Here is a 25,744-nt window from a genome sequence, read left to right on the forward strand (position 1 = left end):
ATGTTTGAACTAGGGTTCTAAATGAGCAAACATGACTTTTGTAAGAATAAAACATAGTATTTTATTCCCTTCAAGTTTTGTCTGACCTCATAAGTGTCGAGGGTGCATGATACAAGCACAATATTGTATAGCGCCTCCAACTCTTTTTGTTGATGATGCCAACCTTTTACTATTTATGTATAAACATTGGATAAACATGGACATGTTGAGCAGTTGTAGATAACGGGCGACATCTAGTGGCTGAAAGAAAACAAGAAAAAAAAGAACTGCAGTGAGTTAAAATGTAATATGATATTCGAACGTTAATGAAAATTAAATACATGTACAGTAAGGGCAAGTGCTACTGGCTGGAAGGTCAAGTGAATGACAGTACCTGCTGTGTCCTCAAGATACATCAATGTCTATGCCAAGTGAAATGGGCCAATGTGCATAAGAATATGTCGTTTAACTCCAGTTGTGGTACTGAATTAATTTTAATACACAAGCAAAGAATTGAATTGTGCAACCTGAGGAATTGTGTGGGAAACGACACTGCCTGGATCACTGCTGTACGCCAGTATATCCCTGGACACTCTCATAAAGCCCATAGTGTCGGACTTCACATTTTCGGACTTTGGCGACGCCTAGTGGTAGCATCAAAAAAGACACTGTGGCAGAAAAACAATGCACCGAATAATGATGCAAAGACAAAAGCTTCTTCTTTTTCAAAACCTTTATTTCGGTAGTTCTAAAATTAAGACATTAAAAATGGCAAAACCCAACAGGCAGCAGGTGTCAAAAAACAGAAAAAAATAATTGCAAACGATTTTTAAATCAATAACATTTAATAGTCTGATGAAAACAAAATTAAACAGTAAATACAGCTACTAAATCATGGAGCAAGATAGTTATTGATTTTGGATTTTATAATGCATCATCACAGTTACAATAAGGATCAAACCCTATACACATACTATACGTACTTAAATGATCCATTAGATAATGGTCACTGTTTAATATATAGTAGTTGACAAAGGCTTTTTTTTATTGATGGTCAGATTAAATGATTAGTTTGAAGTGGAATTCAATAGAATGACAGATGTATTTAACTAATACCTTGGACAGATGATATGTATCAGTAAGTCACAGTGGAGTTAGCCACATAGGACAGCACTCAGAAAGAACAGTTAAACAGTAGCAGATATTATTTTGTGACTAATGTTAACCGGGAATATACAATACTTACAATGTTGTGAAAAACATTGTATGCGGGATAAAACAATTTGACAAAAAGCTCACGAAAAGAAATTACAATTTTGAAATTTAAATATCAGATCAACTCTCATATTAAATAGTGGCCACATACAAATGTAATAACAGTCAGTCATGTGACAGCTAGAGTGAGTTTACAGCTCCTTAGCACCAAGGTAACCAGAGGACAGAGGAAACACTCATGTTGCCTTTTAGGCTCTTTCTGACAAATTGCACCATCACATTAATGCTCTATTGTGGATAACCCATTAGCAAAATAGGCATGTTTTTTTGTGATAGGAAAAGGGAAACATTCCCTCCAATGAGGATGTGACTCAGGAAATGGGGCAATCTTATGGTCTTAAATTGCACCATCACTTTAATGTTCTGCTGTGCAAGAACCTACAAGCAGCATACATAGACGTGCTTATGTGTTATTGGAAATGGGAAGTATTCCCTTCCAATGAGGAAGAAATGGGGCAATATTTGTATGATTGACAAAATGGACCAAAAAGCAAAACCATAACTGTCACAAGCATCGATCATATCTTGCAAAATCAGCCTGTATAGCCTTGTACATACAAGGTTATGTTAACAACCTGCTCTTCTTTAACCCTGTCCTAAAATTCCTTTAACAGCCCAGACTGTGACTACCTGAACCCAAACCTTCCAATAGCACAGAAGTAGAATCTCTGCAGGAGTATTATTGTTCAGAAATCTTCTCATCTATATTGTTCCTCTGAGGATATTAGTTCCCCATCAGGAAATAACATTGTTGTCACTGAACTGAACTGAATAGTAGGACTTTCAATGGAGATCTAGATGGTGTGGCTGATGTTTTAATACACGCTGAAGTTACGAAGCAGTTATAAAACTAGTTTGTGCTGGATTTCAAGGTTACATCCTCCACCTCTTGAAGCCCATCACCATGCTGCAGCCGTAGCATAGTGTCACCACAAATGCAAATACCTGGGACAAACAGACAAAAGGAGAGAAAGCAAAAACAATTGGTCAGACAAAACCAGTCAATTTTACTTACATGTGCGAACTGAAACTTCATTAACTAACATTACAAAGATGAATCCATTACTAGTGTCAACAGGCTCATCTCAAGACGTCTTTGTTATTCTAATCAGCAGCTAAAACGACCTACTGGAACCTCACGTAACCCTACACATCCTACCGAACTTACTGTTGTATTAGTTGTAGCTGATAGCATGCGCACAATATTCTGTTTATTGAAGGACATGTATGGTCTTTCACATTCAAAAGTTGCATGCAAAGATAAAAACCCAAACAAGACAAAAAGCAGGGAGGATACTATGTTCATGCAGATGAGTTTCTCTGACAGCCTGAAAGAGTAACAAGGCTGATGTCAGATTTTAGTTTTACTTTAAAGATTATAATGAATTCACCTTTAGTAATAACATGAGAACTATTATTATTATCTTTATTCTTTCAGGAACTACCCTACCTCAGCAAACAAAGTCAACAAAGAAGTTTGACATCGAGCTGTAGTCATTCAGACAGTACTGTGGGTGCGTTATGATCATATTAGTTCAAATGCACAAATGATGCATATGCACTGTGCTACAGACGTCATTTGAAACGATATATATAGCACTCACCGTGGCTGCAACATTAATACTGTACTGCTTCTCACTCATGACTGTGAATATATTGCCCCGAGGGTGGGTTATACACAAGACGGTGTCAGTGCTGTTGGGCAGTGGCTTGATGTTGGCTCCTCCATTCGCTGCTGTAGTTGCTGCCTCCAACACAAAGGCAGCAAAGTAGAAAAGCAAAGCCATAAAATGGTAAAACACATCCTGAAGGAAAAGAAGAGAGAACGCATTAGAAATAAATACCAAAAAAGTTCACGTAGGTGCAGCAGATGGGAACAAAGAATGGGCAACATGTGTGTTTCATCCCATTGGACAATTATCAGACAACGCTCTGAGCTCTGAAGCTACCTGGACTTTGGCATTCACATAACAAACCGGGCCAATCTGTCAAAGCATCAAGTGTTTACATTAATTACAAAGCACAACACGGGAGACACAACAAACACGGCAAAAAAAGAACGAGAGAATAAAAAAGTGATTTGGAAACCTTCCTATGAAGAAAGAATAAAGGTGGATTGTTAGTCACAGAGGGAGAGAGAGAGGGAGTGTCAGAGAGTCAAGAAGGTTAATGAGAGTTTGTGCTGTCGACTGTGCGACCCGGGCGGGCCTACAGGCAGGCCTTTGTTGCCTTTTGGTGTGAGCTCATCATCCATGTCACTCATTGTTCAGCTGAAAACAAACAACCAACCCCACACGCCTGGCTACTCCTGGGAGCAAGGCCCGGAGCCTGAGGAAGGGCTTGTTGTGTCTGAGAGCCCAGACTTAACACAGAGTACACTACAATGACATAAGACGACAGCATGGCACAGGTTCTCACTTTAATCTCTCATAGATATAATCATAGCAGTTACTGCACTAATAGAATATGCTCTACAATGATACAATCAGACTGTTTTCTAGTAGTGATTTCTTGTTATTTACATTTGATAAGCTATACGTCACATCTAGATGTCGGTTATTATCGATTGATCTGAAGACTATTTGCTCAATTAAGCAATTAATCATCTAACAAGTTAATCTACTGTATAAAACACCAGAGAACAGAAAAAAAACACTAAATCACAATTACCAAAAGCCTGAATTGATGCCATTTGCAGAGTCCCTTTAAATTTCAGTGCTAATTTCAGTCTGGTTATTTTTTCGTGCCAGGTCAATCCTGGACAGATCGACTGCACGCTAAAAAGACAGACAGCTAGACAGCTGTGCATATATCTAGCTCGACTGATAGATGGAAGGATGGATGAATGCATGACTAATCTGACTGATCAGCTATCCCGCTGTATCGACGTCTCACCAAGACATTCCAGTCGGTGTTGATGCGGTCAGCCAGGCCGGTGACGAAGAGCAAGAGGTAGGCGGAGGACAGGAGGAAGGTGGTGAGGGACACAAACATCACCCAGCCCTGCAGCAGAGGCACGGGCACGTTGGAGGAAGCCACCAGGATCCATACCAGACCCCCAAATAACTGGGGATAGAATCAAACACTCACATTGGTCATCATGTCGAAGAGGACTCAGCAACATAGTCACAGGCTGGTTGTCAACTATTTATGATAACTCTAGATATTGTATTGCACCTACGAATGCCAAATCTAAAATCTGTATACGTCACTGATATGGAAATCTTCGGAATATTGTGAATGTAAGGTGACCTGTAACAGCTGTGACTCAATGAATATCACCACGTCTGTTGGTGCATCAATAACTTACGAGGTTTCGCATTATCTGAAAATGTTGCTTATAATACACTCTGCTTTTCACACCAGTGTTGTCTCCTGCTAACAGCACTGGTGACAGAATCCAAGGCAGAGCAACACATGTGATGTTTGACATGGTGCATTCTGGACATATAGGGGCAAACATGAAGTCAACACAGTGGATTAAAACACGAAAGAAGATGGTGTTATGGAACTTCCCAACTATCTATAGCCATACCTCCTGTGATTAATGATAGGCGTTGGGAAAGACATTAAATGGGTGCACGCTGATAACAGCCACAACCCGGCATTTAAATGGCACTCTTTCCATCTGAGGGTCTATTATAATATATATATGCAGGCACTGAACTGCAAACAGGCCGATAGATAAGTAGTCAAATCATCATTTGCTTAGATAGCATGTAAAGACACCGTTAAACACTGTGATGTTCATTAGAAATGAAGCCTTTTACAGGCCTGCACTGGTCTATGACACAGTCTTGGCGACATTGCTCGAGGCGACATTTGCCCTTGCTTTGGCTGTCAAGCGAAAGTAAAAAAAAAAAGAAGAAAAAAGAAGTGAGGCAATGACAGTGAAGATCAGTGTGTTCACGAGGTTTAAACAGTGAGCAGTCTGCACATCACAGATGAACAGCCTGACAACATATAAGGTCATCACTTATTGATAGTGACTAAAGGTCCTGCAGAGTAGCCTGTTACTACAACAGCACTGAGGTCACTGATAAGACTATAACACGCAGCTGTTACATAAATAAGCTCTCTATTTCAAAAAAAAAAAACACACTTACTATTTCTACACAAATGAGGGCTCCAGAGTAAGTTCTGAATACTTCCAGTCCCAAAGGTAGGGAAACAATTGGCGCTGGGAACGAGGTGGCAGCGGGATTAGTGGCTGGTTCCGACATCTCTATATCGCCCTCTCTCTCTTCTCTCTAACTCCCCCTCTCCTCTGGCTCTCACCCTCCGACTCCCACTGAAAACACTCCGTCGGACAAAGGACGGGAGCAGCGGGGGAAATTCCTCCGGAGTCATGTGGTGCCCTGGAACAGGTCGGACAGGTGCAGGTGCCACTCCCTGGAAACCAGCGCTGCATTCAAGGACCTCACGGAAGCTCCTACACCCAGATACTCCTTTCATAAATGCCATAATGTCCGTGTGAGAAATAATGACAACGTGGACACCAGAACTTAAGTGGTTTAAATTGCTTGTGATGATGATTATAATAGATCATAGATGGAGTAGATTCAATTATACCCATACATTTAAAACAGATGATCATAATCCATCCAACACCATAGCCTATCATTTATTATCTAAGATAAATAAACTATTTCAAAGCCCTCTTAGACACATACAATACATCATGATAGTCAAACACTGTCAGGGATCAATGAGTACTTTTACTTTTGATACTTTAAGTAGGTTTTTGGTAATAATACATTCACCTAAGTAAGTATATGAATGCAGGACGTTTACTTGTGGTGGAGTTTTGTCTCTGTGTTGAGGCAGGATGAAGCCCATAAAATGTGATAAAAAATCCTGAAACTAAGATTTGAATGAATTTATTAGGTAGAAGTTGCTTTTAGAGAGGGAGGCTTAAATCCATTGCCCATAATGAATTACAATCAAATGTATTTTCATCTCCGTCCAGACAAGCCTTGAATTGATATAAATGTTTTTCAAAGGTTATAACATGCCAATAGATTTGATTTTGGCCGAATAAATCTGCTGTCTGCATCAGACATAAGTAAGGTAGTATATCAATTATGTTATAAAAGACTTCAGGGTGTGTTTGCAATGATGAAACACCATTGACGGATTACTCCTTTACTCCTCCAATTGTTTACATGGTTTTATGCTCTCCACACCCTAAATGTCAATTATTGATAACTGCGCAATCATTCACATTATAAACGGTATATTCATCTTGTATTTCTGGTAATTCCAACACCAACTGAAGGCAGCAATTTTACTCCCATTTTGTCAGTGTGTTGGAGCACTTGGCTCCTGTCTGAGCATTTACCAGCAGAGAACAGAAACATTAGTGAGAGGAAAAATCAAATAGTTGGAGTCATGGCTATACTGATGACATTGATTTCACACTGAGGCTAAGAAACAATGGCATGTGCACTGGTTAACTTTCCCAGTGCATGAGCAAATAAGTTTGAAAAGTAAATATTACCTTAAAGGTTAGCGTAACAGCTGAGGAGAGAAGGGAACATATTGCCAAAGCAACATTTACCATGTTTGCACTAAGACATGGAACTGAAACGTTAAGTATTGGAGGGTATTTTGTTGGGAACACAGTTTTTCTTCATCAAACGGTGACGTCAAATTGCTATGTTGTTAATTCAGTTGGTGAGCAGTTTCTTAAAATCCACATAGAGTTAATGTTTAGCCAGGACTTGGTTTGTGTGAACCAATGTTGATATAACCTCTTAAAGGGCACTGAGCGTAGTTCACTTTAGTGGCTGGCAGTTAGAATCAATACGACCGGTGTAAGACCCCTGTATCCTGACATGCAATAAAAGACAATTGTTTAACAGATCAGCACTGCTAGATTAGAAATCTTTTTCAGGGCCGATTCTTTTTTTTTCGAGCATGAAAGAAGTTTTGAGATCACATATTTGTCACAGTTCACATGGAAAGTCATTTAGTCTCCGGTTAGTCTATGGAGGCCGCACAGTCATCTATGGAACAACAGGAAGCCAGATTTAAATAAGTAAATTGTGAAATATAGCATGAGTCTATAAATTATATAATTTTCCGGGTTTTTATTGTTCATTTTAGAATCAGCGGAAGAAACATTAAGAAGACACAACAATGTGCATTACACTTTTCGCTTTGAAATACTAATAATTGATAAAAGCAGGAACAAAATATGAACAGGCAATGTGAGAATAAAAGAAAACTCATTCAGTGTCTTTTTTAAATGGATAAATCACCTTTATTTATATTTTAGTGCCTTTTATATCATTTCTGAATTCACAGTATATTTGACACTAAAAGGAACAGTTGTAATCAGACTACAACCATATTTATTTCCAGAGAAGTAAGCGTATTAATAATCAGATAAAAAGTGGTGGGCACTAAATGGCATCAACTGAAAAACAAACAAATGCCCACAGGACCTTATTTCTCACACGCCCATGAAAATTTTCTAGTACAAGGCGCGTCATTAAATTTCATTGTTGAACGCGAGACCTCGGCACAATCCTCATTGTCACCATGATCATTGGGCTCCCCTTTTTGCCAGAATTCGTCACTTAACAGATCAGTCCCATCCACCCACTTCCATTTGCCCTCTTGCTCATTATCAAACAGACCGATCCAGGTTATCTCAATCGTTCTGATGACAAAATCCAGCTCTTCTTTTGTGGTTATGATCATCAGGTCCGCTCCTTTCTCTTTACAGTAGTTTCTGCTGCTTTCCCAGGTTTTAGTCACTCCATTAGGAGAGAAAAAGTAGCACTTGTCTCTGAATAATTCCCATCCTTTGTGGCAAGGTTGATCTAGAAACAGCACATGTGTATTTTAGTAATTGTGATCCTGAAACTGTTTTCGTTTTAAGCTAAGATGTGGGGACCAGCAGGGAACAAGTTTTGTGAGCTTAAGACCAGGTTCTCAAGACTAATTTCTGTAAGTGACACGAGTCAAGGTGGTCACTCCTCACACCCCAGAACACATAAGCCTATCAGACCAAAGAGAAACTGTAACATTGAACGATATTTTTAAAAATCTGATAAAGAGGCAGTCATAGAAATAGTTGACACTCTCCACATCGTACAGGCTACTGTACCTAAATGAGGGCAGAAGCTCCTGTAGATTTAGCCTCCCATTTCAAAGTCCTATTCATTTTTGAAACAATGGGTCCTTGATTTCAGACCGTGGGAGACAAAACAAGGCTTCTCATTTCTACTCTGCAACCATTTATTTTGTTGGCAGAAATGACAGCTATATGTTTTCACTTTTACCGTTACTTGTAAAGTTTGGTCATGAGGACTAACCAAAGAGAGTGGGAAACACATATCTCAGATAATGAGTATGGCTGGGACTGCTAGAGTGTAAACTTCTCTAAACCCAACAGAGACGATTGCTAATGCTAGCCTTCACTCTGTTACAGTAGCATCCACGACTGCCTTTCACACAGGAGGCACAATCATAAATGGCACTTATATCATAATATTAATTCTCTATAATGTGGCAACACAAAGATCAAGCTTCAGTGTGTTGTAAAGACTCATAGCTCCACTATCATGCAGTGAGCCTGCACTTGGTTAAATGATTCCTACACAACTGTGCTGAATATTGTAGTTGTAGTTAGAATTTAACAGTGATGCAGATTAATCTTTCACTTTTGCTGCAAAAAGCCTGCTGTTTACAAAACGTGGACTCTGAGAGTTGTTATTTTGGATACAACACTTTTGTGTTGTCTGTTTAAAGTTACACAGGAAGTGTTCAGTAATTCTGTTTAACATTAAACAGACAATACAGGAATATTTAGACCAGTTAGATTCAGAGATAAATAAGACCAGCAGAAAATGTAATGGGTTGCCTGAAATGATGCTGCATTAGTTAAAATTACTCACGTTATCATCCTGGTCCTTGTGCTTAATGGAGTATACCAGCATGCATTGTGTGATCCATCCAAGTCTATTTTCTGCATCTAAGTTCAATTTCCTTTCTACAGTAGTGAATCTACGATTCCATTCAAGTTTTAATGTCTTGCATAAGTACATTTCTTACCTGTTCTGTTGAGATTCAACCCGTTGACCTCCTCCTGTAGCTTATCTCGACTCTCCGCCATAGCGTTGTATTGGCTCTGGAGCACCTCCATCTCTTTTGTCAGGTTGCCGGAGTTAATCTTCAGTTGATCTCGCTCATCGCTCAGAGTGTCTTTGTCTATGGTCAGGTTGTAGATCAGGTTTTCACACTTTAAGTCCAGATGATCGCCGATAGCCCTGCAAACTGCAACAAGTTCATTTAGAATCAATGAAAAAACATGAAAATCATCAAATGACTCGTGAGTCTATAAATTATTAAATTTTCTGGGTTTTTATTGTTCATTTTAGAATCAGCGGAAGAAACATTAAGAAGACACAACAATGTGCATTACACTTTTCACTTTGAAATACTAATAATTGATAAAAGCAGGAACAAAATATGAACAGGCAATGTGAGGATAAAAGAAAACTCATTCAGTGTCATTTTTTAAATGGATAAATCACCTTTATTTATATTTTAGTGCCTTTTACATCATTTCTGAATTCACAGTATATTTGACACTAAAAGGAACAGTTGTAATTCGACTATAACCATATTTATTTCCAGACCAGTAAGAGTATTAATAATCAGATAAAAAGTGGTGGGCACTAAATGGCATCAACTGAAAAACAAACAAATGCCCACAGGACCTTATTTCTCACACGCCCATGAAAATTTTCTAGTACAAGGCACGTCATTAAATTTCATTGTTGAACGCGAGACCTCGGCACAATCCTCATTGTCACCATGATCATTGGGCTCCCCTTTTTGCCAGAATTCGTCACTTAACAGATCAGTCCCATCCACCCACTTCCATTTGCCCTCTTGCTCATTATCAGACAGACCGATCCAGGTTATCTCAGTCGTTCTGGCGACAAAATTCAGCTCTTCTTTTGTGGTTATGATCACCAGGTCCGCTCCTTTCTCTTTACAGTAGTTTCTGCTGCTTTCCCAGGTTTTAGTCACTCCATTAGGAGAGAAAAAGTAGCACTTGTCTCTGAATGATTCCCATCCTTGGTGGCAAGGTTGATCTAGAAACAGCACATGTGTATTTTAGTAATTGTGATCCTGAAACTGTTTTTGGTTTAACCTCTTAATCTCGGAGCCGTTTTTGAGGTCTCTGAGCGAAAAAGCATAGCCCTACAAAACTGACCATAGCTCTGTAACTACAAGGTCGATTTTAATAATTGTTGTTGATATAATCAGATCACAACACCTGTGACATAGTTTACATTGGTCATATTGTGAATATGTTGCTGGTTAATATAGAGAATAAGACATAACACAGCTGAAAGTGAAAATATTCAGCCTCGCCTGGGAAAAATGCACTTTCAGTGATAAAAGGTTATTGAAATAATGCAGCTAGCTCCCTGATTCTTTCCCAAGTCATAGCATAACTGATCAGTAGTTATTAAAAAAAGGTTAAAGTGGAATAAAGTGGAATAAAGTTAAGAATAAGAGGTTTTAGTCAGGCGAGGCATCATTTTCGAACCAGCTGTTGCAGCTCTTACATTGTACTTTTATACACTATATAACTATATATTTCACTTTCTTTATCACTCATATGATTCAATACATCCAAATACAGATAATAGGAATCATATTCATATTCATAACATCATCAGAGCCAGTTTTGGCTGTCATCTGTAGGATTTTCTCAGTTCATGTGTGTGTGTGTGGCTGGATCTCAGCCTATCCTCGGTCGATTTCCAAAAACAACCCCTCCTTAGACGCGTCACAGGCTTAGGAAGACTCATGCCAAATTTGGTGGTGATCGACAAAAGATTTCGTACAATAAAGTTGCCAGAAGTGAGGCGTGTACCCCGGCGGAAATTTCCGGTCGCAGGCAGTCTGACCACTCGCCCAAGCCCCCTTGACCGCTCTTATTCTGGAAACAAGTCGGAAGTCAACAGTATGCAGTTGGCAGCAATGACTACAGCTTTGGAACGGAAATTCCGCGACGTTATTATCCATATTTTGAGAAAACTTGGGCGCATAACCACGATTTTTGTCGGCGAAGTTCAGCATGAAGGTACGTTTGATCATCCACAACGGGTTAGTGCTTCTACGGATCGTAAAACAGAAGTTAGTTACGTGTTCCGCCACGTGTGCTAATGCTAATAAATGCATTGTATGACTGGGTAGCCGTTAGCATGAGGGTACAAACATTGATTTACTGTACTCATAGCGCCGATTTCGGGCCAGGATTTGGTGCTTTTATGCCACGATATTTTTGTGCTTATATGAGTAGCCTATAGTTGTCTTTGGAGTTTATAATAAGTGACTTATATGATGTTGTTGTCCACACGTTGCTGGTTCATCGAAAATAAAAAGTGGCCGTGTCCACACTACTGGCTAATAATAAGGCTATTTGCTGCATGTGAGTTTGAGGGGTTCTGAGCCCGAGAGCCCCCAAATTTGGGGGCGTCGTGCTTATTAAGCTAAGATGTGGGGACCAGCAGGGAACAAGTTTTGTGAGCTTAAGACCAGGTTCTCAAGACTAATTTCTGTAAGTGACACGAGTCAAGGTGGTCACTCCTCACACCCCAGAACACATAAGCCTATCAGACCAAAGAGAAACTGTAACATTGAACGATATTTTTAAAAATCTGATAAAGAGGCAGTCATAGAAATAGTTGACACTCTCCACATCGTACAGGCTACTGTACCTAAATGTACAGGGGGCAGAAGCTCCTGTAGATTTAGCCTCCCATTTCAAAGTTCTATTCATTTTTGAAACAATGGGTCCTTGATTTCAGACCGTGGGAGACAAAACAAGGCTTCTCATTTCTACTCTGCAACCATTTATTTTGTTGGCAGAAATGACAGCTATATGTTTTCACTTTTACCGTTACTTGTAAAGTTTGGTCATGAGGACTAACCAAAGAGAGTGGGAAACACATATCTCAGATAATGAGTATGGCTGGGACTGCTAGAGTGTAAACTTCTCTAAACCCAACAGAGACGATTGCTAATGCTAGCCTTCACTCTGTTACAGTAGCATCCACGACTGCCTTTCACACAGGAGGCACAATCATAAATGGCACTTATATCATAATATTAATTCTCTATAATGTGGCAACACAAAGATCAAGCTTCAGTGTGTTGTAAAGACTCATAGCTCCACTATCATGCAGTGAGCCTGCACTTGGTTAAATGATTCCTACACAACTGTGCTGAATATTGTAGTTGTGGTTAGAATTTAACAGTGATGCAGATTAATCTTTCACTTTTGCTGCAAAAAGCCTGCTGTTTACAAAACGTGGACTCTGAGAGTTGTTATTTTGGATACAACACTTTTGTGTTGTCTGTTTAAAGTTACACAGGAAGTGTTCAGTAATTCTGTTTAACATTAAACAGACAATACAGGAATATTTAGACCAGTTGGATTCACAGATAAATAAGACCAGCAGAAAATGTAATGGGTTGCCTGAAATGATGCTGCATTAGTTAAAATTACTCACGTTATCATCCTGGTCCTTGTGCTTAATGGAGTATACCAGCATGCATTGTGTGATCCATCCAAGTCTATTTTCTGCATCTAAGTTCAATTTCCTTTCTACAGTAGTGAATCTACGATTCCATTCAAGTTTTAATGTCTTGCATAAGTACATTTCTTACCTGTTCTGTTGAGATTCAACTCGTTGACCTCCTCCTGTAGCTTATCTCGACTCTCCGCCATAGCGTTGTATTGGCTCTGGAGCACCTCCATCTCTTTTGTCAGGTTGCCGGAGTTAATCTTCAGTTGATCTCGCTCATCTCTCAGAGTGTCTTTGTCTATGGTCAGGCTGTAGATCAGGTTTTCAAACTTTGAGTCCTGATGATCGCCGATAGCCCTGGAATCTGCAACAAGTTCATTTAGAATCAATGAAAAAACATGAAAATCATCAAGTGACCACTGCTACACCGAGTTAAACTCAGTGATTTATTTCAAGTGTTCAAAGGAGTATTTGCTGTGTACTTATGCTCATTGTTGAGGCAGTATTGTACTTACTGTGTGCCACCACGCCTAAGATCAAAATCAGCAGAAGAAACCCCACTGCAGCAGCTCCAATCCACCACACTAAATCACAAAATTGTCACAATAAGGTAATGAAAAATCACGGACAAGCAGTGCAGATGTCTAATTTAGCTGAATGGTTTAACTTTGTCCCCATCCACATTTCATCAAGCACTTTCATAATTACTATGGCTACTGTTTCTGTTAAATGTTGTGCTGTATATTGGCAGGAATATGTTTATATGTGTACTCTTACCTGAGATGTGAGATCGCCATCCGTACTTTGGTCTATTGTCAGAAGTCATCAGATTCAGACTATCTTCCCCAACCTCCCCTGACTTGCTGCTGAATGTCACTGACATCTCCCAAATTTGTGGTCAATATTTGTGTCAGTTGCTCTTCAGGCTCAATGATTTGCTGAGACTGCAAATGCAGACCTGTGGGAAGGACATGGTTGGTTTGTGTTAGAGTCAGCAGAACTCTGGGATTTTTTAAATATTAGTTGTGAGTTGTGGTGGATATGTGAAGCCTTTAGTTACATAAATGTTTATCATTTGTTAAGATTACTGTGCACATTAATTCACATTTACCATCTATACTTCACAGTTGTATTTGCATCAGGATTGCGGCTGAGCATTTAATGATGGCACACTTACAGTACAGTCAGCAATTTATTTATTGTTTAAAAAAACAGGATGTAAGGGGTAAGCCTTGATAGCTCGCCATGTGACCTTGCAGATTATACAGAGTAGGGCAAAGCAACTTGAAATATATTGTTCCATATTTAAATATTTAAAGTCTCCATATGGACAGCGCCGTTTTTGTACAAATAAAGACAATTGTTCATGTTCAACACCATAACAAACAACAATGATACATGATTGATTTTTCATAATGTCTTGGTTCAAGGTCAATAACGTTGAATGTGAACGGCAGGAGATGTCCTCCCATTCAATCCATAGAACCATGTATTAACTAATCGGACACAACCAACAAGTGCAGCACCTGCAATAACATGCAGTTGGTTTGTTATTCATTGTCATTAGTCAACTGAGGCAAAATCACAAAAAACCAAACAATACAAGAATAATCATATACATATTGTAACCACTGCAATTTTAATGCTTACATGGCAGCGAATTGAAAGGAACTTTTTTTTAAGTGTTTTAAGGAAGTGGCAATTTTGTCTATAATATGTTGCGCACCTCAGTGCGCAACACTGAGGTGCGCAACACTCAAAAATCTGACAAAGGGCAGAAACATCAGCAGCAGCAAAAGAGGAAGCATGTCATGGGAATAAGCAGCCTGTTACTGGAACAAAATAAGAAAAGTGCTGACGTCCACACTGATTGCGGTGCATGAAGAAATGTTAAGGATCACCAAATATATTACAGTTCCTCCTGAGGAGAAATTACCAGTTTTCATGGCAATACATTCAATAGTTGTCAGTAATATGTTGTAATATTTAATGTATGTAATGTTAAAGTCAGATTACAGAAAGGGCATATTGGCTAGAACATTTTTTGTCTTCTGCTACTCATTTTAAAATAATATTATTAATGGAAGTATCCATCCATTTAAAAAAAACACAAACAGAAAAACAACTTTATCTCTTTTTTTGTGTTTCACATACATGTGTAACTCAGTGACACTTCACCATTCTCAAAGTCGCATTTCTCTTCACTGACAGGTTAATGCAGTTGAATCTGGCTTTTTCCCATGAAGTCATCTTTGCCATTCAAACCCTCGTCTTCGTCCCAGACCTCAATCTCCAGGATGTCGCTTTGGGCATCCTTGAAGTCAAACCACTGTTTAAATACTGCGGCTTGATTGTTGTCAATGACTGTGCTTGTCCTCATCACTTTGCAGACTGTCATCTTTGAATTAATGTAGCTACATTTTATTTTAGAACAATAGTGACACACATTAGACAAACCTTTTCACATTTATTACTACTCTAATATCCCCATTATTGTATTTCAAGGTAATTTCCCAACTTTTTGTTGCCAGAGATTGATCATTTCAAATTGTGAAATCAGTTTTTTGACCATGTAAAACATCAAATGTATGATTGCTTTAACCTGCCCATCATTGCGTACTAACTCACTTGCTTATGTAAAGAGATGGAGGTGTCCTACCTTATATGTGTCTGGAGAAGAGAAGATATCCCCACGATGTAGAAAGGACTTATTCAGAAACACTTTTGCTGTTTTTCCTTTGCATTCACCAGATCCATCAGTAACTTCAAAGTGGGACAGTACCATCAACAGCAGGGAAACCACAAGAGTCGCACACTTCATCCTCACTCTTCACTTCTTCACGTGTGTGTGTGTGTGTGTGTGTGACAGAGAGCTAGAGAGCTGTACAAACAGGCAGAGGCTCCTGGAGGAGATGTGTGACAGGCTGGTATCTGCCAAAGAGATGGAGGGGAGGGCTAGTGTGTGTGTATGACTAGCACAGGTCTGCATGCAAATGCCTGATTTGCTTAGCACGTTGTGAACACTTACTTGGGTGAAGGAAGGGAGCACAAATAAAGGTTCAAGTGCCTTTTGCATTTTGTGTTTGAATGATACACCTTTAGTTGGACTTTTGTTATTTCTAATTCGAATGAGGCTTTGCTTAACAGCTAAAATATAAAATAAGGAGTAGCCGAATGCGAGAAAATTGAATGTGCTCAATATGTGCACATATACAGGCACTTAATGGCAGGAAGAAGAAGATGAATCAATTAATCAAGAAAGCAATGTGCATATTAATCGGCAATGAGTATTGTTGCAACCAAAATTATAACTCTTATTTTGAAAAGACTTTGAATTTAATGCTTATGTTTTTATAAATGCCAGTTTTAAACAACATGTCTACTTATATCTCTTTTGCATGCAAGTCTGAATGTCTCATTGACTCATGATGATGCCAGGGCAGGTGTCCCTCCTCTTCCTCCTCCTCCTCCTCTTCTCCTGCTCTTTGGGAACTCGCAGATGAAAAACATGGTGGCTTCACACTCCACATGACTCCATGCCCCAGTGGGGAGCAGCTCCACACAGCTTGAGTTTGTGGTGGGAGCTACTCTAGAGCTGAGCTCCTCTTCTTGGCTCCACCCTGCAAACCCCTGCAGAGGGCTGGAGTCTGCATACACATAAGTGCTTGTTTCATTCTGATGACAAAAACAGACAGAGAGAGAGAAATTATTAGAAAGTTCATCGAAAGGTTTCCGGAGCCTTTGGCCCTAAATATTCACCTTCCTTTAGAAAACAGTGGCAAAAGAGGATAAAAGACAAAAATTGGAAACCACCCGCTACCGTGTGTGTGTGTGTGTGTGTGTGTGTGTGTGTGTGTCTGTGTGTACATTATGAGCATCTGATGGGGACCACTTACTGTGTCCTTGCTTTGAGCCAGTACTCCTATATAAACTCTTGTCAGTCCTGCCTGACTGACATAGTCTGCCATTAGATGGTTGGTGTTGCTGGTTTTTGGCATGGCTAGGGTGCCTCCTCTCAACTTGCAGTTCATTGAAGCCTCTCTGAACCTCTTAGGCTCCTTCACCAGCAGGTAGTACCTCTCTTCTGTTTCCTTCAGCCCCAAGATGACTGCACAGCACAGGGTTAAAAGTCTTTAGAAGGTAGGTAATTTAATGTATTTACATGATCATCTACTCAATAGTTTTCTTTGGAGAGAATGTTTATGTTTAAAGAAAAAAAAGAAAAGAACTACACAACAATATGTATTTGGTAAAAAGAAAAAAAGACATTAAATTAAAAAAACAAGAAACAAATAAAATCAGAAGCCAGGCCAGTGTGAGGTGCCACTAAACCTTTTCTATAACGGGCTTTAGCCTCATGATTGTCGGGGCATTGACATGGCATTATGAATGAAAACAAGGACGTAGTTTCATCGTATCTAAATTGCAGCTCCACTATGCTTCTCAGACCAGTAATCACAAGAAAAGGGACAGAAAACTGAAGAGAGAAAAGCTGCGTCTCTTTGTCAAAATCTAATTACATGCCAGGGGTAAACACAGGCATGAGAAGAAAAGTACATAATGTAAGTCTATCAGACATGCGAACAAAAGGCAAATCAGGAGTGGTGCTGTACATTGAAAATATCAACAACGTAAGGGAAGGTAATAGGAAGAAAAGAAAGACCATATTGAGTTGCAAAACATTGTTTTTTCTTAGATGGCCTACAAATTCATAAATTCAATATCAAGTCAATATAGCTTTTTCTTTTTATCTTTAGAGCTACATGTTATGCTTTTCACACTTTTGAGGATACTGAGGTGGCTCACGTCCACTTAACTTACTGTACAGTGTAGTGTGCTAAACCATAGATATTACTCGGCACTCACCATTCTTCACAAACTTGACAGCATTCCTCAGCTTGCCAACATTGACATCCAGCTGTCCAACCACCTTCCTGTATCTGCCACAGTCACATGTTGTGCCTGGCAGTAAACAAAGGCCAGCACACGTTTATTTGAGTGTGTACAGGATTTAATAGTACACAATTAACCTTTCTGTTTTATGACTGAGACAAAACTCTACCACTTTAAATTAGTGTACGGCTTGACAGTGGAACACCGCTGTGCTTTCTTTGTTGTGTGCTTTCATAGCCATTCGAGAGCCTACAAGTTCTCAGTCACTCTATGCAGACAAGTCCTGCTGCATAGCAAATGCCTCCTCCACCCTAGCCTTGGGTTGTTAGAATTAGGTTCATAGCATTGAAGGATTATTTGCAATGCTATCCATAAGTTTTGAATGATAAGTACGCTTCTAAGTCTGTGACCATCAGACATTAGCCAATATTTGGTATCGTCCCAGGTTTGTACTGCAGCCTTCTTCTTCTTCTTGCTTGCTCCAAGGCTGTTGTCGTACACGGCCAAAACAAACAAAGAACATCACCTAATCCTAATATTCTGTGACAGCTGAGCTGTATTTACAGCTGTTCTACATGTATTTCTGCAGTAAGAAGAATGTCCAGAGTCATTTACCATTTAATAGGTGGGTATTGTAACATATATAGGATATGAAAAAAGCAATGTCTGCATGCTTTAAACTTACTCACCTGGTTTCCCTTTTAAACCACTGGGTCCCTCCAAACCTGTATCTCCTTTGTTACCTACAGAGCAATAGAAATCACATGTGAGACTATTCCTAACATTCTGTGATGCTGGTAATTCACCTTTTCTTGTTTTTAATCACTTAGAATATAACTAAATAACACAGTACTATCACTGACTACCCATTTACTAATAATAATTGAACATACTGACAGCCTCTTGTGTTATGTGACATTGGTATGCAGTTACAGCAGGTGACCACCAGATGGCTGTATCATACATGAAACATTTAAAATATGGCTGCACACAGATATAGATTTACTCAGGTCAAATTTTGACCTATTGTGACTGAGATGCAATTGCTCCAAATAGGTCTCAACATGATAAGACAAATACTTAAAAAAAATATAGAAATAAGGGTAAATAGTAGCTTTATGTGTATATAAAATCAAGAACATACTCTCTTATACTTGCGCTTTACTTAGGAAATGAACAAACATCACAATTGGCTGGTTTTATATGTGGACCACAATCTGATCAGGCTCAGCGGCTTTTGTCAACAGTTTTGGTTTCAGACGTATTATCCTGTTTCCAGTAGCTCCATGGGTTATCAAGACAAATGTCATCTCTGGAGCATATAGTTCAATTCACCCCAAACATTTCTGTTTCTGCAGTCCGATGGTTGGCTTTCCACATTGCACATGGTTTTAAAGCTTTAGATAGTTTTGCCCAGCAAAATGTAAGCCCTGTAAACTAATAATAGGATGACATAGAATTATAGCAGATACAAAGGATACTTTCTCATGTATCATAATAATCTTTACTGTATCTATACTATAGATTCTATAGTGTATCTTAAATGAAAAGTTTTCTGTGAGTGAGCATGAAATTCAGTAAAAGAGCAGCTGCATTTCAGTTTGTGATTCTGCTAAAGCGGATATTGCCCTAAAAATATGTTTTTTTGTCTCTAGGTGTTTTATGAGCTACCGGTGCTCAGGATCAAGGGAAATCCAAACCTGTGACCTCACTCCTTTGCCTGAGATGGCTGATGCACTGCCACTTTCCTGTAAGTGTATTAAACATAACGAATACTGAGAAAAGTAAATGCGTGAAGAGGCAGGGGAACATGACTGCTCATAAAAAATAAAAATAAAGCTTGAAATTGTTTCAGCCACCCTGGGCAAAGCAGCCGGATGACCTCATACTGTAGGATTATGTTTTCTTCTATCTTTGGATGTGATCTAAAACATAAAATAGATGTGAAACGTTCCTCCTCGTGCGTATTAGTCTTGGGACTAATTCGATTTGTGTAGAGATGTCTGTTCTACTTATTCTAATGTTTTGAGTCTATGATTATGGAGCTGCAGTCCAGGCTGAGGAGGAGTTCAGGAAAATATATTTCTTCTTTTAGGCAATTATAAAGTCACTAAAATCCTGTAGAAACCTCACAGCTACATTTTTGCCAATTTTGTAGCCTGTTGTTGACAACTGCATGCAGGTTGAAAAAGTGTCATGGCACCAGAACAAGGATACATTTATACACGGGATGGTTTTAAAGTCAAATCAATCTTTTACTCATTTTGTAAATATTTTTTTCCACAGGGCACTGAGGATACAGGAGGTTTTCCACTTGATGCACTCTCCTCTTTGATTTACTGGATACAATCTATTTGACTTAATGTGAATCCATAAGGCCTATGCTTATAGTAGTAGTATAGTATGGAGTTAACTATAAATAAAGAGAAAATGAAGGGGATACAAAGACAGGAACAGTGTTTACATTAAAAGTGCTTATAGAAACTACTTTTTAGTTTTACCTTTGTCTCCAATGGGCCCCATCTTTCCTGTGTGGCCCACCTCTCCTTTAAGCCCCGGCTCTCCTGACGCTCCTGAGGAAGAAGAGAAAGACAGAGGATGAGAGGAGGGGAGAGAGGAGGAAGAATATATGGAGATAATTCCGAGAACACGGCAAATAAATCTCATCATTTCAGTTTGAGATTATGACTTTCCAACACAGAGGGATGATTATACAGAAAAGGGTAGTGTACAGTGTACACGATGCAACATTTTGCAGAATATGGTAGATATCACTGTGAAATCTCTTCATTGTATCTTATAAAGCCCCCTTATTGTTAGGCATACATTATATTATTATGACAGTTTCTCATGGCTTTCATCAGTTCTCTTTGTTTTTTGGTTATTTTGTTGTTTTAAAGCCTAATCAATATAATTGCATGCTTCCAGAAATTGCAAGCCCCGAGGCTTTTTTCCAACAATCTCTGCATAGTTTGGTTTCAAGTGATGCTGCTATTGCTGTTATTATTATGCCAGTAAAACAATTAGAGGGAAAATGCTGATTGATTTTGGGCACAGACGTAAGTTTTTTGTGTTGAGAGGCTGCTTGTGGAGTGAAGATAGTCTGTGAGAAATTGTGCTTTGTTGCAGGTTTAGTCAAAGTGGAAGTCCACCTTTAAATGTAATAAACAGAGTAAATGCATTTATTATTTATTTATGTAATTGTGTTACATTCTGTTTCCTGTAAAAAGTGTGTAATCAACAATGATCTGGTGCACAGAGTACGATTATTACGAACTGTCACTGCACAATCCTATTGAGGCTTTAGTTTGGTGTTAAAAGAGAATATCAGTGTGTGAGAGAGATTGTGCGTGTGTGTGTGTGTGTGTGTGTGTGTGTGGGAAAAGTACAGAGCAGACTGAGGCTTTCTGCCAGCACTTGAATGAGTATTTCCTCAGGAAACTATTCAACTGGAAATTGATGGGGTTTGAAATACTAAGTGACACAAGAGAGGGATTCACTACACACACACGCACACAAAGCCAGATTTTCACTAGGATTTCCCATTTCCCACTTTCTCGTGTGGATTTTCTACTTGATGATTTGTGAGAAGTGTTGGCAGATGGTGTGAGGTCTTATGGATTGTGTGAGGTCTGGTAGACTATGTAAAGCTCTGGCCTATGGGAAACGTTTTCACTGTTATCTGTGTGCAATTTTCTGCATAATTAATTCAGTGTGAACGCCTGAGAAGCACCATCTCAAAGTCAATATTTTGACAGTATGGACATGAGAACTGATTGTGAACCATGATTATAGGTATTTGTTTTTTGCTATATGCAGAAATTGAATCTATTGGTCTCTTGTTATTCCTTCTGTGTCTATAAAAGTTGATAAATGTTGTTTTCGCATGTGACTATGCTTGCCAGTTAAACCGTCTATCTAAACGTCCAGATAACAGTGCTCCCTATCACTGCAGTCGCTCTTTATAATGGCCAACCCCTCCAACCGGTCTAACGTCTGGATTCTCCAGCTGCTGGAGGATAAAGAAGGTGAAAGCCATATTTTTCATTTTAATTATAGAGCCTCAAGCTATTTCCAAAACGCTCAATGGACTAAATGTTTTCAAGGCTTAATATAACAAAAATACAAGAGGTTAAAATGCTAAGCAGATCATTCATTACACTTTGTTTGCTCAAAGACAATGAGCAAAAATGAATACTGGTATTTCTGTTTACAGAGGAAATAGAGCTGGGGCTAATGAAATAAATTAAGGCTTCAGCTAGATTTTCCATTTGTTGTACATATGGTTCATTACTTGCTGTCCCAAAAGTTTCTTCCCCTTACATAACACTTAACTTTATTTTTTGTAACGCTGATAAACTTTAGCAGCAGTTTTACAGTAAGTAAAGCACAATTAACAAATGCAGAAATCCAGCACCACACTTTGTCGACGTTATTAAGTTTGGAGCAACAAATAGTTTTTGTTGCCCACCAGAGCATTCAGTCATGTATTCCCTTTTAACATTCCAAAATTAATCAACTGCTTCCTGTAAAACGGCCCTAACTTAAGACGGGGAATACATGCGTCATCTGTTGAGCTGTTGGCATACTGCAGTTACAAAGTCATCACAGGAACCTGCCTTCATCCTACAGCAAGCATACACACAGAGAAACCATAATGATTGGGTTTGCTACACTGTTGAAAAGTTGAAAAGGGTTCACATAGACTTTCTTTCTCTTTGCAGTTTTGGAAAAGACTCAAGCAGTCTTGGCATGTGTCTTTCTGTTGTTGTAGAGTGTGTGTGCGTGTATGTGTGTGTGTGTGTGTGTGTGTGTTGACCTCTGTGTGAAGTTATTGAATAAAACAAACATCTGCAGAGAGCAAGAGGGCAGCCAGAAACCAGTGCTTTTATACAGTGTGTGTGTGTGTAAATACAATCATGTATTGTGTCTTTGTGCGGGTACGTCTGCCTCCTTGTGTCTACAGGCTTGCTTGCCTTGTGTGCATATAGCTCATTTTATGCCTCAGTGTGTGTGTGTGTGTGTGTGTGTGCGCAGACATGTATATCATATGGCTGCTTGATTGGCTAGCTCATCTACCAGCCCACTTGGAACACATATGGCAAAGTGGGACGCCATTGCTTTCCTCAGCAGCAATTAATACGTCTGCTTCCTCCACAGACACACAGCAGTGCAGGTCTGTCTGTCTGTCTGTCTGTCTGTCTGTCTGTCACTCACAGAGCAAAGCTGTTTCTACCGCGCAGCAAAGGAAAGCAAACTGTCTGGAGCAGGAAAAAGCAGAAGCTGCTGCCAGGGCAAAGTCACACAGGCTGTCTGGAAGCTCACAGTACAGAAAGTAAGACGTGATTATTTGTTCAGGTTACAGCAGCAATGCAAATTACATTTTTGAGTTACAGACGGGTGAAGTCAGACTTTACGCTTCTGTGCAAACATAAGAGAAGTGAGGCCTTATCAGCCATTACTTTTATTCCCCTTGCAGTTGTCTTTAGCCCTTGTTACACATGTTGCTAATAAAGACAGAAGCACAGGAAGTAGACTTTATTGTCATATCACTATTTTGCACCATTTTCCACAGAGGACATTTTGACATATCACACTAGGAAAAGCATAGGTAAATAAATATTATTATTAACTGTCATGTTCACTGTCATGCCTTACTGGGACAGTTTTAAATAAAACAAAGCTATCGTTAATCTCATGAGTAAAACCTGTGCTTTTCCTACTATGAAATGCCAAAATGTCTGCTGTGTAAAAGGCAAAACAGCTCAAAGTCTGTTTACAGGTCTTGGGTACTACATATTTTGAAAACAGTTGTATGAAGACGTTTGTGGTGATGCAATTTGAGTCAGCATCAGTTGGGGTTGAAGACTACAAGTTCGAAAATCCAAAAAAAAATGTGTTCGATACCTGGAAGTCCTGGTGGTCCATTCTTTCCCAGTTTCCCCTGATCTCCCTCCTCTCCAATCTCACCTTGGTCTCCTGGATTAAAAGACAGTCGAGAGGATGAAAGTGAGTTGTCCAAGAACAACTACAGCAGAGCACACGGTGATTGAGTGTTTGTGTACAAGATTCAGTGCACACCCAGTTGTGGCTTTAGGTGCACTGCTACTGTAAGGTTACATTTGAAACAACTTTGGATGTTTAAAAAAGTATTTTGACTCTTCATATTCCCTTATAATCTATGTTCATCCAAGTCACCATCATTCTCAAAAGCACTAACTCATTTGAAGTATTAATGACATCACACAATTGAGCGTGAGAGCTGCTCAAAGAGCTCTTGGCAAGAAATCCTGAGGTTTCATATTGTCTATGAGAGTAAATATGTAAATATGCCCCAGTCGTGGATGCCAACAGCACTCTATATCTTGTACGTGCTGGGCATTGAAATGAAGGATGGTAACAAACTCCCTCTATTAGACCGCAGGAGTACTTAGGAAATGTATTATTCTATTCATTGCAATTTCAAGTGTTTCTTCTTGTGGACAGCTGAACTGAAAACATGTCGGGTAAAACTACTAACATGCCTTGCTTGTGTGATTAAGGTATCAAATCACAGAGAGATTTGTGAGTAAAAGAGAATTCAAAGTTTGTCATGTAACCTTTCTCAAATGTTTTGACATTCTTATGTTTCAATAAAAAAAAGAAAAATGGCGGTAAATCTATTTAAAAAGTCAAAGTTCCAGTAAATGCAATAAAAGTATGTTTGTTGGAAAAGTGAAAACACCCACTCAAATACGCAGACGTGAGAATACAAACAGTCAGACTGACTCTGTGGTCAGCGGTGTATCTGGGATGAGTTTTGTACAAATAATCATTCAGTTCAGTGGCAGCTGTCTAAATACACTCTGTGACATTGGGACTTTCTTACTAGTACAGAAAACTGTAAAATGTACACTCACTTCCTACTGAGTGTACATGATATTACTTTTGCATATTCACTTCAGCCATGCTGCCACTTGACTTTGTAGTTCAGTAACTACTTTTGTAAAACTATTTGTCCACAAGAATGAAACAAATATATATTTTTTTTATATTCAAGAACTGTAAAATTCAGATAAAGGTGTCTTTTGCTCAGTTTCTGCATGTCGTCTGCTGGAGTAACACCGTAAGCCATGTTTTTCAGTAGCGTGAATGGAGCTGAAAAAATGGTGCTCTGCTTAAGTGTGTATTTTATTAGGTCTGTCTGTCTGAATCAGCAGGGGAACAAGCTACTGGATGTCGTAAAACGGGGAGGCATTCCCTCCAAAAGTCTATGGGGTAGCAGACTGCTAGCTAATAAACTGCAGGACATTACATGCTTGCTACCTTTATCATCAGCCCTGTAAACCCTGAAGAACGTGAGGGGTGTTTCCTCAGAATTTTCCATTTGACGCATATACAGATATTAGTCCTCTTCTATCACACAAATGTGTGCAATTAATAAGATCTGACTACGATGTCAGTCAGGTTTAAACACCAACACACACACAGGCAAACTCGTAGCACATTCTGGGACAAGTCTTACCTTTAGCTCCAGGCAGGAAGGTATTGGTGCAGACTTCTGTAGAGGCAGAGATGCAGTTGAACACGGCTGCAAACACACAGAGCACCAACAGCACCATCATCTCCCAATCATCACGAGCCACTGAAGAAGATCCTGGCTTTCAGATTTGCAGGAGTATCTCATGTGCCAGTATGCACCGATTGACTGTTTTGACTTTAAAACCAGAGGATGCAGCACTAATGAGCAAACGTACTGCAGAGAGGGTAGAAACAGAGACGCGCTGTTGTAGAACACACACACACACACACGCACACACACACTTGTTTATAGAGTCTTATCAGTTACTTGTCATAATGTCAAACAACACTAAACAGAGAGTTGCATTCCTGTATGTCTTGCCAAAGTGCCGTTTTTTAAAATATATGCACTATAGTACCCTAAAATATTCCAACAGTGGAGGGAAAAGTAGTGTCAACAGCTTGGTCACATGGTCACATTTCTTTGTTTTTGGATGTTTACGTAACAGTTATACAACAGTACACCAGTCAGCACT

General features: G+C 39.2%; 3 protein-coding genes across 4 annotated transcripts; all 3 read right to left on the reverse strand.

Moving 5' to 3' along the window:
- Positions 1-577: 577 nt before the first annotated feature.
- mal2 (mal, T cell differentiation protein 2) lies at positions 578-5,693 on the reverse strand. Its single transcript, XM_076081431.1, has 4 exons — positions 5,361-5,693; positions 4,150-4,320; positions 2,859-3,059; positions 578-2,199 (listed from the first exon to the last, which is right to left on the reverse strand). The coding sequence occupies exons 1-4, from the start codon at positions 5,475-5,477 to the stop codon at positions 2,128-2,130; spliced, it is 561 nt and encodes a 186-aa protein (XP_075937546.1). The 5' UTR covers positions 5,478-5,693; the 3' UTR covers positions 578-2,127.
- A 1,794-nt stretch (positions 5,694-7,487) lies between these two features.
- Positions 7,488-15,672, reverse strand: LOC142938183 (CD209 antigen-like protein C). Of its 2 annotated transcripts, XM_076081428.1 has the most exons (6): positions 15,475-15,672; positions 13,593-13,773; positions 13,331-13,399; positions 12,958-13,179; positions 9,319-9,540; positions 7,488-8,084 (listed from the first exon to the last, which is right to left on the reverse strand). In XM_076081428.1, the coding sequence occupies exons 2-6, from the start codon at positions 13,696-13,698 to the stop codon at positions 7,705-7,707; spliced, it is 999 nt and encodes a 332-aa protein (XP_075937543.1). In that variant the 5' UTR covers positions 13,699-13,773; positions 15,475-15,672; the 3' UTR covers positions 7,488-7,704. The 2 variants fall into 2 exon arrangements, with proteins under 2 accessions (XP_075937543.1, XP_075937544.1); XM_076081429.1 differs by lacking the exons at positions 7,488-8,084; positions 9,319-9,540 and adding an exon at positions 9,780-10,367 and having other exon boundaries at positions 15,475-15,671.
- Positions 15,673-16,238: 566 nt separating this feature from the next.
- On the reverse strand, positions 16,239-25,312 carry colec10 (collectin sub-family member 10 (C-type lectin)). Its single transcript, XM_076081434.1, has 7 exons — positions 25,213-25,312; positions 23,616-23,687; positions 20,210-20,281; positions 18,398-18,451; positions 17,682-17,777; positions 16,712-16,923; positions 16,239-16,490 (listed from the first exon to the last, which is right to left on the reverse strand). The coding sequence occupies exons 1-7, from the start codon at positions 25,310-25,312 to the stop codon at positions 16,239-16,241; spliced, it is 858 nt and encodes a 285-aa protein (XP_075937549.1).
- Positions 25,313-25,744: the final 432 nt, after the last annotated feature.

This window comes from Anarhichas minor, unplaced genomic scaffold, assembly GCF_050575085.1.
Source record: "Anarhichas minor isolate MPS153535 unplaced genomic scaffold, ASM5057508v1 ptg000080l, whole genome shotgun sequence".
NCBI lineage: Eukaryota > Metazoa > Chordata > Actinopteri > Perciformes > Anarhichadidae > Anarhichas > Anarhichas minor.

Excerpts from the sequence above, each read along its gene's own strand:
- LOC142938183 (XM_076081428.1), bottom strand. The coding sequence starts at position 13,698 with ATGTCAGTGACATTCAGCAGCAAGTCAGGGGAGGTTGGGGAAGATAGT. Across the intron at positions 13,400-13,592 it reads ATGGCGATCTCACATCTCAG|TGTGGTGGATTGGAGCTGCT; the intron begins GTAAGAGTACAC and ends TTTGTGATTTAG. Across the intron at positions 8,085-9,318 it reads GTTGAATCTCAACAGAACAG|ATCAACCTTGCCACAAAGGA; the intron begins GTAAGAAATGTA and ends TGCTGTTTCTAG.
- mal2 (XM_076081431.1), bottom strand. The coding sequence starts at position 5,477 with ATGTCGGAACCAGCCACTAATCCCGCTGCCACCTCGTTCCCAGCGCCA. Across the intron at positions 3,060-4,149 it reads ACACCGACTGGAATGTCTTG|GATGTGTTTTACCATTTTAT; the intron begins GTGAGACGTCGA and ends CTTTTCCTTCAG. Across the intron at positions 2,200-2,858 it reads GTATTAATGTTGCAGCCACG|GTATTTGCATTTGTGGTGAC; the intron begins GTGAGTGCTATA and ends TGTTTGTCCCAG.
- colec10 (XM_076081434.1), bottom strand. The coding sequence starts at position 25,312 with ATGATGGTGCTGTTGGTGCTCTGTGTGTTTGCAGCCGTGTTCAACTGC. Across the intron at positions 17,778-18,397 it reads TGGTTTAAAAGGGAAACCAG|GCACAACATGTGACTGTGGC; the intron begins GTGAGTAAGTTT and ends GTTTACTGCCAG. Across the intron at positions 16,924-17,681 it reads TGTCAAGTTTGTGAAGAATG|TCATCTTGGGGCTGAAGGAA; the intron begins GTGAGTGCCGAG and ends TGTGCTGTGCAG.